Below are 12,997 nucleotides of genomic sequence, written 5' to 3' on the forward strand. Positions count from 1 at the left end.
TGGCAGCGCCTGGATCGGAACCCTGGAAACACCAGTGAGTACTTGAGGCCTCCCACGGTCATGGTCGCACGGTTCCCGGGGGAATCAACCCTGGCGAGGAAGATGCAGACAGCTGCCCGGGGCCACAGAACCGGAAAGTCGGCAGGCTTGCACCCGAGGCCGAGCTGCCTGCAGGGCTGGAGTCCGGTTGCTTAGTTATTGCCTGACTTTTCTAACGTTCCCCGGCCCCTTTCATCCAGTCCGCGGCTGGGGGTGGGGGCTGGCAGCGTCCTGTTTCGCCCAGGAGTGCACGGGGAAGGCGGAGTCCCCTCGCTGGATCCTCCCCCGGCCTTTAAGCGGGCGCCGGGGCCCGGAGTCGGCAGTTCGGGGCTGGCCGGCTCCCCCGCCCGCGCGCTCGCACAGATGGCGGTGCTGGCGGTCTTGGCCAAGAAGGTGTGGTGCAGCCGGCGCCTGCTGGTGCTGCTCCTCGCGCCGCTGCTGCTGCTGCCGGTGGTGTTCGCCCTCCCGCCCAAGGTAACGCCCCTCCGCCCGCCCGCCCGCCTCCCAGGCAGCGCCACCCGCAGGACCCCCGCTTCCGCAGCTCAGAGGCCGGGAGACTGAGGTCCTAGGCTAGACAGACGCCCCTCGACTCTCTCCTTCTCCTGCTCTTTCCCCCCTTTCCCAGCCCGAGTCCCACCAGCTTTCTGGATCTGCTCACTCTGATTTCTCCTTACTGGGCGCCAACCACAGGCTTGGCGCTGACACACCTCTCACCGGGCAATGACAACGAGCACTTCATGCCCAGCTGTGTGACCCAGCAAGTCAGTTCACCTCTCCGAGTTTAACACCTCTGGGGGAAATGACCGTGCTGATCCCTAGGGTTGCAGTGACTGTTAAATGAGGCAATGCAGTCATACACATAAGGATGTTCTGATGGCATATGCGATGGTGGTCCCGTAAGATTATAATGGAGCCACAAAAACTCCCACCGCCTAAGTGACAGGTAGCCCTCCTGATGGGACAAAACACGAGCCACGGTTAACAAACAAGTTCTGGGAGCAAGGTGCAGCGCTAAGCGTTGCCTTGCGTGTTTCATCTCATTGAATCCTTTATTAAATGAAAATGTTTCATTTTTTAATTACAGTGGACATACAATATGATACTAGTTTCAGGTGTCCAACCCAGCGATTAGAGACTTATGTGGCTTATGAAGTTATCACCGTGATAAATCTGTACCCATCCTCACGCGTTTGTGGTGATGCCGGTGTAAACGAGCCGACTGTGCTGCCAAGCCCCATAAAAGTGCAGCACATGCCAGTATATACAGAACATGATACTTGATAACAAACCACGATGCTACTGGTTTGCGCGTTTACTGCTGTCAATGTAAGAAATGCGCAGACCTGTAGAGAACTTTTTAATTGAATTTATTGGGGTGACCTTGGCTTGCAAAACCATACAGGTTTCAAGTGTACAACTCAATAAAACACCTGCACACTGCATCACCCGCCCATCACCCCAAGCAAAGTCTCTTCCCATCCCCATTTCTTCCTCTCTTTGTATGTTTTTTTTGACTAATCCCTTCACACTTTTTCATCCAGTTCCCCCACCTCCCTCCCCTACCACAGCTGCTAGTCTGTCCCATGTCTCTATGTTTCGATTTTGTTCATCAGTTTAGTTTGTTCATTAGATTTCAGATACAAGTGAGGTAGTAGGGCGTGTTTCTTTCTCTGACTGGCTTATTTCACGCAGCATAGTAATCTCCAGGTATAACCATGCTGTTGCAAAAGGTCTGATTTCCCTCTTTTGTTTTTGGTTGTGTAGTATTACATAGAGAACTTTTTATGAGTTTATTTGAGCCAAAATGACGACAATTGCCGGGAAGCAGAATCTCAACAGATTGAGAAATGGTCTTCTTACAGTGTATTTTGTAGATTGGGGCCAAAGGTGGAGGCGTGAGCGGGTTACATGAAATCCACTTGGTGGTAGATTGGGGAGGTGGGAGAGAGCGAAGCGGGGACGTCTCTGAGGCTGGACAGAGATGGAGAGACACATACTTCTACCCTGGTGGCTATGGGGTAGTTAACAGTTAACACTGACAGCACAGAGAAGGTATTCGGAGAATAAGATAACAGGAGGGTTCCGTGGTCCATGGTCTGGTGGGAAATTAGGCCCTGAGGGGTCTGGAAAAGCAGGGATTACACATTCCAAAGGCATCTTATCAGATATGCACAGAGACGGCAGATAGGTTCACTTGAGGTAAACGCGACCTTAGCCAAGGAAGCTGCATGCCCAGGACTTGGCTTCCGCCGTGACTCACCTTTAGTTAGAATTTTTGTGTTCAGACCACCTTATGTGTGTAAGCCTCCATGCAGGCCTCCCCTGAGCTGGCCAGGTTTAGCATGTGGCCCCATTTTCATACTAGACTATACTTTTTATTGCTGTTTGGAGTGTACTTTTTCTACTTGTAAAAAGAAGTTTGCACCCTGGCCGGGTGGCTCAGTTGGTTGGAGTGTCGTTCTGTACACCAAAAGGTTGCGGGTTCGATCCCAGTTGGGGTGTGTACGGGAGGCAACCAATTGATGTTTTTCTCTGACATCGATGTTTCTCTCTCTCTTTCTATCTCTTTCTCATTCTCTCCTTTCCCTCTCTCTCAAATCAATAAGGAAACATCCTCGGGGGAGGATTAAAAGAAAAGAAGTTTGCTGTAAACAATAAGCTATGTTACACCAGCAGGAGCTTCATATGTCTCATATTTTGTCTCTTGATTGTATTGATTTCCATGTGCTTGATTTAACCTGGTGTTGTTTGGTACCGTACCATGTCGCCTAGGTGTGTAGTAAGCTATACCACCTCTGTTTGTGTCAGTGTACTCTGTGATGTTTGCCCAACGATGAAATGGCCTGAAGACGCATTGCTCAGAAAATATCCCCGTCGTTAATGGTGCATGACTTACATGTAAATCTCTTAGACCTGAGCCTGGTATACAGTAAGCGCCTAATAATATACTGGTGGATTTTAATCCAGGAGCCTTGCATGATGGGGACAGCCAAGTTTAACAAACACTGGCTAGGAGCAAGGTGCAGCGCTAAGCTTTGCCTTCCGTGCTTCATGTCATGTAATCCTTTCTTTTATTAAAATATGTTTTATCTTTCAATTACAGTTGACATACAATATTATACTAGTTTCAGGTGTACAACCCAGTGATTACACATTTATATAACTTATGAAGTGATCACCCTGATAAATGCAGTACCCGTCTGCCGCCATACATACATAGTTATTATAATACTAGAGGCCTGGGGCAGGAGATTCGTGCACTTGGGGGGGTCCCTCAGCCCGGCCTGTGCCCTCTCGCAGTCCGGGAGCCCTCAGGGGATGTCTGACTAACAGAGGGGAGCGGGCCTAAGCCGGCAGTTGGACATCCTTAGCAATGCCACGAAGGCAGGAGAGGCTCCCGCCACCATCGCTGAGCTTGCCAGCTGTGAGCCCGGCTTCTGGCTGAGCAGCGCTCCCCCTGTGGGAGTGTACTGACCACAAGGGGGCAGTTCCTGCATTGAGCGTCTAACCCCTGGTGGTCAGTGCGCATCACAGCAACCGGTCATTCCGCCATTCGGTCTTATTTGCATATTAGCCTTTTATTATATAACACTAGTGTTCCCGTTGCAGGAAAAATCCTGCAATAGGATTTCCTGCTGCACTCTACCCCACCTCCGCTCCTCCCTTGTCGCCCGCCCCGCCTTCTCCGCCAGCCCACCTGCTTTTCCCTTCTCCCCTGGCCCCGCCTCCGCTCCTCCCTTGTCGCCCGCCCCGCCTTCTCCGCCAGCCTGCCTGCTTTTCCCTTCGCCCCTGGCCTCGCCTCCGCTCCTCCCTTCTCCTCCCCCCGGCTTGCTTGCTTCTCCGAAGCTTTACTCCCTTCTGCAGCTCTTGGCTTCTTTTGACGCTGTCTTGATATGCAAATTAGCTGCCATCTTTGTTGGGGTAATTTGCATACTGTCCTGATTGGTTGGTGGGCGTGGTTTGACTGGTGGGCGTGGCTTGGGCATGGCGAAGGTGCGGTCAATTTGCATATTTGTCTATTATTAGATAGGATTATTGACTACTAGAGGCCCGGTGCATGGATTTGTGCACCAGTGGGGTCCCTCGGCCTGGCCTGCAGGGATTGGGCCGAAAACGGCTCTCCGACATCCCCCGAGGGGTCCCGGATTGCAAGAGGGTGCAGGCCAGGCTGAGGGACCCCACTGGTGCATGAATCTGTGCACCAGGCCTCTAGTATCCATATAAGATCTTTGATTAATTTCTTCCTGCCCTTCTCCCCCGCCCCCCACTTCCCTCTGAGATTCATCAGTCCTTTCCATGTTTCCATGCCTGTGGTTTCTGCTCCTGCGTTGAGCATCTGCCCTCTGGTGGTCAGTGTGCACGCATCATAGCTACCAGTCAGCTGGTCGAACGGTCAGCCGGTCAGCTGGTCACTTAGGCTTTTATATACAGAGATATTCCCTATGCTGTACTACCAATTGGTACTTCTTAATCTCTTCACCTTTCGATGCCCCTCACAGGGGTGGGGGAATTATTTATCCCATCTTCCAGAGAAGAAAAGTGAGGCTCAGAGAGATGAAGTGACTTGCTCAGAATCACACAGCAAGCAGCCGAGTGGGGGTTCAGTCCCTAGCTTCTCAGAATCCAGAACCCAAGCTGTTTTCAGACTCTCCAAGAAAGTCTTGAAAATCAAAGGAGATCCAGATTGATGTTAAGAGTGTTGGATGAAAATCACCATCAGTGGGGGCTGAAAGGAGATGGTACCTTAGGTCCCTATGGGGTCCCTCACCTGTGCCCAGTCCATCTGAAGCATCATGGGAGGGCACTAAGTTGTTTCACCATCCCTCAATGAGATATTAACCTTTTGCACTCGGATGTCGAGTGTGACTCGACATGGTTAGCATTAGAATAAAGGAATCGAGAAAAAAAGCAAGCAAGTGCAAAGGGTTAAATGTTCATAAAAGTAACGAGAGGGTGTAGTTTAGTGGTGTGTTACCCAGTACCTACCAGCAGAGACCAGGGGAGCTGGGACAGGTGTTCAGAGAGAGCTGCCTAGAGGAAGGGTCCCTCCTTAGGCCTGGGGAGTAAGGAGGTGATACTAGGCGATGCCAAGGAGATCCAGAGCCAATACTCAGGCAAGCCCTTTAGTGTGGAATTATCCAACTAGACTTTCCAATTAGACTCTCTTGACATAGAAAAGAAAAGCAATAAATGCTGGAAAGGATTTAGGTCACTTTTTCAAAAAGCATTACATCCTAGGCCACTTGCTGACCTCAGGACTTTGGGCCAACTTCCTTTCTTCACTGGCTCTCACTTTTCTTGTCTGTAAAAGGGGGCGATCACCTTGCCGGTTTCAAGAACTGAGATGAGAGGGTTGAGAGAGGAAGTTGCCTGCCTGGTAGAAGGATGGATGGGTCTGCTATGCCCTAGGCGAAGCTCCAGGGAAGAAGAGATGAAACGCACAGGGTCTCTCTCCTCAGCAGAGGGTTCTGGGAGCTTCTCTCTCTCTACTTTGCCCTCTAGCAAGATCTGTGAACCCAGAGGCAGATCCAGGTGTTATGGGGTCTGAAGTGTGTAGTATTTGAGGGGCTCTATTTAAGAAAAAGCATACGGATTTACACATGCAAGACTGAGTATGGGGTTTGGGAAGGAGGTGTGAAGCTTAAAACTCCATTAGCTGTGCATTGAATCTGCTTTCCTGTGAACCCCAGAATGCACGGGAAACAGAAATGCCTTTAACCCCTGCCATGGTGGTAGCCGGATGAGCAAGATGTCTTATTGAGTGCTTGACTCTTACTATGTGCCAGGCACCATGCTAAGAGCTTCGCAGGCATTGTCCTACAACCAGGGAGGCAGCTGCTGTTAGCATGGCTATTGAAGGCATGAGCAAATGGAAGCTCAGCAAGGTTAGGCGACTTGCCCAAGGTCACACAGCCTATACAAGGCCAAGAATGCAAGGCCTGTACTTCCTTTTTCTCTTCCTTTTAAAATTAAATTTATTGGGGTGACACTGGTTAATATGACCATATAGGTTTCAGGTGTGGGTTTCTATGTTACAAGATCTGTATCTTGCACTGTGTGCCCACCACCCAAAGTCAAATAAATCTTCTCTTGTCACCATATATCAGGGTCCCCTTTAGCCCTCCTTCCCTCTGGCAACCACCACACTGCTGTTTGTGTTCACGAGTTTCAGTTTTATATCCCACATATGAGTGAAATCATACGGTTCTTAGCTTTTTCTGACCGACTTATTTCCCTTAGCATAGTATTCTCAAGGTCCACCCATCTTGTTGCAAATGGCAGAATTTCAGCCTTTCTTATGGCCGAGTAGTATTCCATTGTGAAATGTACCACATCTTCTTCATCCAGTCCTCTATCGCAGGACACTTAGGTTGTTTCCGTGTCTTGGTTACCGTGAATAATGCTGCAATGAACGTAGGGGTGCATATATCTTTGTGAATACATGTTTTCAAGTTTTTCGGGTATATAGCCAGGAGAGGGATTGCTGGGTCATATGGTAGCTCTATTATTAATTTTTTGAGGAATTTTCAGACTGCTTCCATAGTGGTTGTACAGTCTATATTCCCACCAGCAGTGAATGGGGCCTCCCTTTTTCCCACAACCTCTCCAACATTTGTTGTTGCTTGTTTGATAATGGCCACTTAACAGGTGAGAAGTGGTATCTCATTGTAGTTTTGATTTGCATTTCCTAATTGCTAGTGAGGTTCAACATCTTTTCATATATCTATTGGCTGTTTGTATGTCTTCTTGGAAGAGGTGTATTTTCAGGTCCTCTGCCCACTTTTTGATTGTGTTATTTGTTTGTTCGGTGTTGAGTTTTATGAATTCTTTATATATTTTAGAAGTTAAACCTTTATTGAACTACTGTTTGGAAATATCATGTCCCATCTGTTTGGCTGCCTTTTTGTTTTGTAAGAAATAGAATGAGAAACTGTCAGATTTGTAAGGAACCACAAAAGACCCCAAGTAGCCAAAACAATCCTGAGAAAAAAATGAATGAAGCCGGAGATATCATGCTATCTGACTTCAAATTATACTACAGAGCTATGATAATCAAAACAGCATGATAAACTGATGAACAAGATAGAACAAACAAACAACAACAACAAAAAACACCCAGCATGGTATTGGCAGAGAAACGGATACACAGATCAATGGAACAGAATAGAGAGCCCAGCTATAAAACCACATGTACTAGTATATGGTCAGATAATTTTCAACAAAGGAGCCAGAAACACACAATGGAGTAAAGATAATTTCTTCAATAAATGGTCCTGGGAAAACTGGAAAGCCACATGCAAACAAATGAAACTGGATTACAGTTTGTCCTCATGTCTAAAAATTAATTCAAAATGGATCCAAGACCTAAACATAAGACCTGAAATAATAAGTTACAGAGAAGAAAACATAGGCACCAAACTTATGGAGCTTGGTCATAGAGAATGTTTTATGGACTTGACCCTAAAGGCAATGGAAGTAAAGGCAAAAATAAATGAATGGGACTATATATCAAACTAAAAGCTTCTGCACAGGGTCTGTACTTCTAATCACTGCATTTATCCTCTTCCCTTAGTTACAAATGAATGAAAACCTCCCCTGGTTCCCTACAGGTCCCTGGGGAGGACCCTCTGGTGGCCCTAGACTTCGCTACCTTTTACATGACTGACAAACGTACAAGGGGCAAGTCTGACCTTTTGGGAGGCCTTAGCCTCCTTCAAAATTCCTATCAGCATACGCCAAGCATGTCAAAGTCAAAGGCTAACACGGGCCAAATAAACAAGGTTTAAGTTTATGCGGGCCGCAAAAAAACAAAAGCTTCAATTTTCATAGAAACGTAGGTTTATTTCGATAGAGACATGCTGAATACAAAGGGCTGGAATAAATGAGTAATCGTTAACATAAAATAATAGAGCATTTTAATAAAAATTAATATTTTGTCTTGAACATTAACTTACCAGACACTGAATAACTGCACAAATTAATAAGCGTCACGCAAGTAAACCTATTTTTCTTGTTCTCCAAAAGCGAAATATTTCCTGTTGCACACACCAAACAAGTCAGTACAAGACTAATGACGTGGCAATTGGTTGCTAAAATATTCGCTGCTAGTATTAGTGGAGAGAAATGGTGCGCCTGCGCGTAAGGCACGTAAGGGAAATGAGTGCAACAGGATTAAGGTAATCAGTCATTAGCAAACGTTGTAGTTCGTTATTAATAATTATATGTTACAGGATATTGTAAAAATTAAGTTACTAAATTTTTATTAAAATGTTTTTACATACCATTATATTGGCTGGGCCGCAAAAATATTCATTGTGGGCTGCATGTGGCCCGTGGCCCGTGAGTTTGACATGCTTGGCATACTTAATAAATGTAGACATTTATCACTATTATATTTTTGGAGTTAATAACTGACATGTTTCTCAATCTAATGCACAATGTGAACAAAAGCGTCCTTAGAGAACATTGCTGTTTTTATTGATCTGTGACATACATTTCGAACAAACAGAGCGGATTTGCTAGGTAAACACAGCTTCAAGACAATCTGGGTAATCTTAACCACCGTTAACTTCTCCAAACAAAGTCTGGTGCTTTGACAAAAATATGCTGGCTGTGCACATGCAGCTTCAAGGCAAGCGTCCTCAACGCCCGCCCCCACTCCCAACATCAGATTGCCGCTTCTAAGCCTCTCTTACATAGAAATTCTGGAAGCACCCAGGCAGGTTGTATTGCACACATATGGGTTCCCAAAAACTTTTGCAAAATTGCAGCTATCAGATCAGCAAAGAAGTTCGAGACGCTCCGGCATTTGCCCTAGGCCCCTATTTGGGTCTGTACTACCACCCCTATAAAGACCCACATCCCAAAGCAAGTCTGCTGGTAGCCAGCCTTGATACCTTTGCACAGTGAGGAGAAGGGGCTCTTCCTCAGGCGGATCGAGCTCCGCACTAGGGTGCGTGGTGCTTATTTGGGTTTTCCAGCTGGATGACGTCTCCAGGCCACTGTTGCTCTGAGGTCCTAGGAATCTGATTGGTCGAATGGGTTGGTTCTCATGCACCTGTCCCCTGGTGACTGGTGAGCTGGTCTTCAGGGAGGCTGGGGTTAATCTGAAGGGCAGATGGGTGGGGGAGGAACTATTCTTACAGTATGTCTTCCTGGCTCCGCACGCTGTCCGCAGGGACGGAAAGGAGTGGGATGCACTTCTGGAACGCAGTGGTGGGAGTTTCCAGCACCATTAGGGTCCCGGCTCTTGCTGTGAAGAGTGCTGGAGGCTTAGGAAGTCAGGACGCTGCTGGAGGGATTGCCTCCGTTTTCCAGAAATGGCCATCCTGGCAGTGGAGGTTTGGGGACTGGCTTTGGACAGCTAGTTGGGACAGATGAGACTCTTAATGCAGGCTTGCAAATAAATACCAGCCCTGTGTGTTCGCAGAGAAATCTTGCCCCCTTTCCCTAATAATAATCTATACTAATAAAAGCCTTGGGGGCTATCAGGCTGGCAGGAAAGGGCAGTTAGGGGCAATCAGGCTGGCAGGGGAGCAGTTAGGCATCAATCAGGCTGGCAGGAGAGCAGTTAGGGGACGATCAGGCTGGCAGGCAGAAGTGGCTAGGGGCAATCAGGCAGGTAGACAGGAGAGTGGTTAGGTGCCAGCAGGATCAGGCCTAAACCAGCAGTTGGACATCCCTTGAGGGTGTGAAGGCCGGGCTGAGGGACCCTCCCCCTCCACACCCGTGCATGAATTTCGTGCACCGGGCCACTAGTAATAATAATAACTTCTGATTTTTCCACCATTTATCTTACGTTATTTTACATGCCTTTCACATTTTATTTCATTTACTCTTCACATAAGCCATAAGAAGCAGGAATAATGATTATCCTCATTTTTACAAATGAGGAGTGTGAGACACAGAGAAGTTAGGTAATGTTCCTGAAGTCACACAGCTATTAAATATTACTTCAATCAGTTCCTCTTCTCAGGGTCCTATGTTTTAGCAGACAGGGTGGGCAGGGTTCTGAGTCTTCCCCTAAAAAAATTTCCCTGGAAACAGCAAGAAAATGACAAATCTAGCCTTGTGGATTGAACACCTTCTGGCCAGATACTGCCTCGTGCTTTTAACTTGTATCATCTCCTTGAATCCCAGAGAGTTCGGACAGGGAATTTGTCCACATGCACCCCCAAAATGTGTGGGATCTGATTTGGTTTCCATCACCCAAATACCGCTCACAACATATTTGCCAGATCCTCCTACCACTTAATTACCCATTCCTATCACTTACCTATTTTTTACGTTAATGCCTTACTGCCCCCCACCTTTAAAAAAACACATAAATCCAATGACTTAGAAAAAATATGTTATCACGGAATCATGTACGTAAAATAAGGATCATGAATGACTAACAGAAGAAAACTAGCAGTGCATAAGTAAATATTGTGCTGGTTAAGTCTGGCTCCATACAGCCCCATGCAGCCTGCTGGAAGCTGAGGGCCTGAGACCTGCCCTTTCTTTGTTATAAAGGGCGGGAAGTGATCGAGAGAGGTGTTCATGACAAGCTAGTACCAAACGGAGACTTTTTTTGGAGGGAAATTGAAGGAAGAATCAGAAAGGGAGTAACCTTGATGTTCTTTACTGTCCTTCTATGAGTGGTCGTGCAGGAGGCAGCAGCTCAATGATTCTCTGTCATCATTGATATTTCTATCTCTCTCTCCCTCTCCCTTCCTTTCTGGAAAAAAAATGTATATATATAAAAGATAAAGATCTTGCCCTGGTGGTTCTCGGTGGTTAGGGCATCGGCCGGCGCACTAAGGGTCATGGGTTCGATTCCTGGTCAAAGGCACGTACCTGAGTTGCACGTTCATTCCTGGCCCTAGTCAGGGCATGTATGGGAGGCAACCAATCAATGTGAAGGTTATTCTGATTATCCGGGTGGACCCACCATAACCTGTACAAGAGGGAGGCATGGAGGTCAGAGTCGGAAGGGAAGGCAGCCTCTAGAAGCTGGAAGGCCAGGGATGATCTCTTCCAGAGCCTCCAGAAGGAGCCAACTGCAAGGATCCCTTGACTTCAGCGCGGTGAGAAGGATGCAGACTTCCGGCCTGTGAAACTGTGGGAGAATAGCTTTGAGTTCTTTCGGTTCTTCAAGCCTGCCAAGCTTGCTGCTGCCTCAGGGCCTTTGCATTTGCTGTCTGCCCGGAATGAGCTGGATCCTTCTGGTCATTCAGGTTTCAGCTCCAATGGTACTTCCTCCTAGGAGTGCTCCCTTCTCAGGAACACTTGCCCTCCTTACCCACAAAACTCTTTGTAAAACAGCCTCCTGCTTTATTCCCTTCGTGGCTCATCCCAATCGGAAATGATTGTCATTTGTTCATTGTCTGCCTCCTCCACTCCGCTGTGAGCAATTGAAGGCCTGGGCCCAGCATCCCCAGTGCCTAGGACAGCATCTGACCCACAGTAGGCATTCAGTAAATAGTGAATTTGAACTTGAACCCAGGTAGCTCTGATTTCAGAAGACATGCACTTCTTAAAAGCCTAGACGACTATCAGTTCATATGGGAGCTCTGAGCTGGAACCAGGGTTCCCAGCCCTTTCGTTTTTCGGCTGGGAAGACTGAAGCCCGGAGCGTAGGGGGACTTCCCCAGTCTCCAAAGCCAGGTGGTCCCACAGCCCTCACCTGTGCCCCCACCATGCTGTGGCCCATCGCTCACACAGACCCCTTGGCCTCGGAGCGGCTCCTCTGAGGTTCTGCCAACTTTCCGCTTCCTCAGAGCTCCTGCCAGGTGTGTAAACAGGCCAACGTGATTCCCCGTGATGCGGCAGGGACCAAGATCATGTTTCCTGACCGGGCTCAACAGGACAGTGCCCTCTGGACTGAGGAGCAGCATTTTCTGACACCCCCAGACACTGAAGACACAGAGTCAGCACCCTCGCGCGGCTCGACAAGCCACACACGTGTGCCCCAGCCACTCTCTCCAGCTGAAGTCCACCGGAAGAGACAAAGAGCCACACGGCCACCTGGCAAGTCATCGCCCTTCCCCAGCCTCGATTTCCCCACTACAAAGTGGGCAGGTATGCGAGTGCCTGATGCCTAGTAGGGGCTCCATAAAAAATGGCGGCGGCTGCTATTATCTGCAAAATAGGAGCACCAGGCTCCTGGCTCTGTCTCCCTGGCCCTGGGATTCGCAGGGGGGAAAGGCAGTCCGTGGGAAGGAACCTGTGCCAGCGGGGTGTGGGCACTGATACCCAGAACAGAGCGCGATCCCAGCTGGATAAAGACACTGGGAAAGGGCTGGGGAGGCGAGCATGCCCCTGCCAGCCAGCCCACTGCCCAGGCCCCGTGGCTCGACTCTCCCTCGGGGATCCTCATCAGCAGCCTGGGCTACAAAAGGAATTCCATTTCAACAGAAGTAAGCTCTCCTGTAGGGATGTGCTGGTCCCTGGGAAGCTGCAGGAAGTGGATTCCAGTGTGTTGTTGTCCTGGGCCACATGTCTCATTCGTGCCCTCTCCTCCTCCCCAAACAGCCCTCCTAAGAGCCATAGGCGACACCTCTCTAGCGCTTGTGAAGTGTCGGGCAGGGTTCACAGCACCTCCGACCTGCTTGCTGGCTCATGTAGGCTCACCGCGGCTCTGTGGGGCAAGCGCGGTTATTACCCACATCCACAGACGAGGAAACTGAGGCACGGAGGGGTGTGGGGACAGAGCTCGAAAGTGGCAGAGCTGGGACCCAAACCCTGACATCCCAGCTCCAGAGTCTGTGCTCTCACCGTGCTGTGGACACTGGGGCGATGCACCCATTTTACAGGTGAGGAGGCTGAGGCTCAAAGAGGTGAAGCCACTTGCCCAGCACCTCACAGCCACTGAAGGAGCGGCGGGGCTGGCTCAGGAGCCGAGGTCTGCCTTGTGGAAAGCCCGTGCTCCGCGCTTCAGTGGAGGCTGGATGGGGCGGGGGACCTCAAGGAAGGC

General features: G+C 48.8%; 1 protein-coding gene across 2 annotated transcripts in view; it reads left to right on the plus strand.

Moving 5' to 3' along the window:
* The first annotated feature begins 355 nt into the window (after positions 1 to 355).
* The window catches only part of SLC13A3 (solute carrier family 13 member 3), a 64,319-nt gene continuing 51,677 nt past the window's right edge, over positions 356 to 12,997 (plus strand). For both annotated transcript variants that reach the window (XR_013814197.1, XM_079784220.1), the window contains exon 1: positions 356 to 513. Coding sequence is in view for 1 of the 2 variants with exons in the window: in XM_079784220.1 (XP_079640346.1) it covers positions 403 to 513 (111 nt within the window). In the remaining variant the exon portion in view is untranslated. The remainder of the gene's footprint in view (positions 514 to 12,997) is intronic.

This window comes from Cnephaeus nilssonii (assembly GCF_951640355.1).
Source record: "Cnephaeus nilssonii genome assembly, chromosome: 11".
NCBI classification, from domain to species: Eukaryota; Metazoa; Chordata; class Mammalia; order Chiroptera; family Vespertilionidae; genus Cnephaeus; species Cnephaeus nilssonii.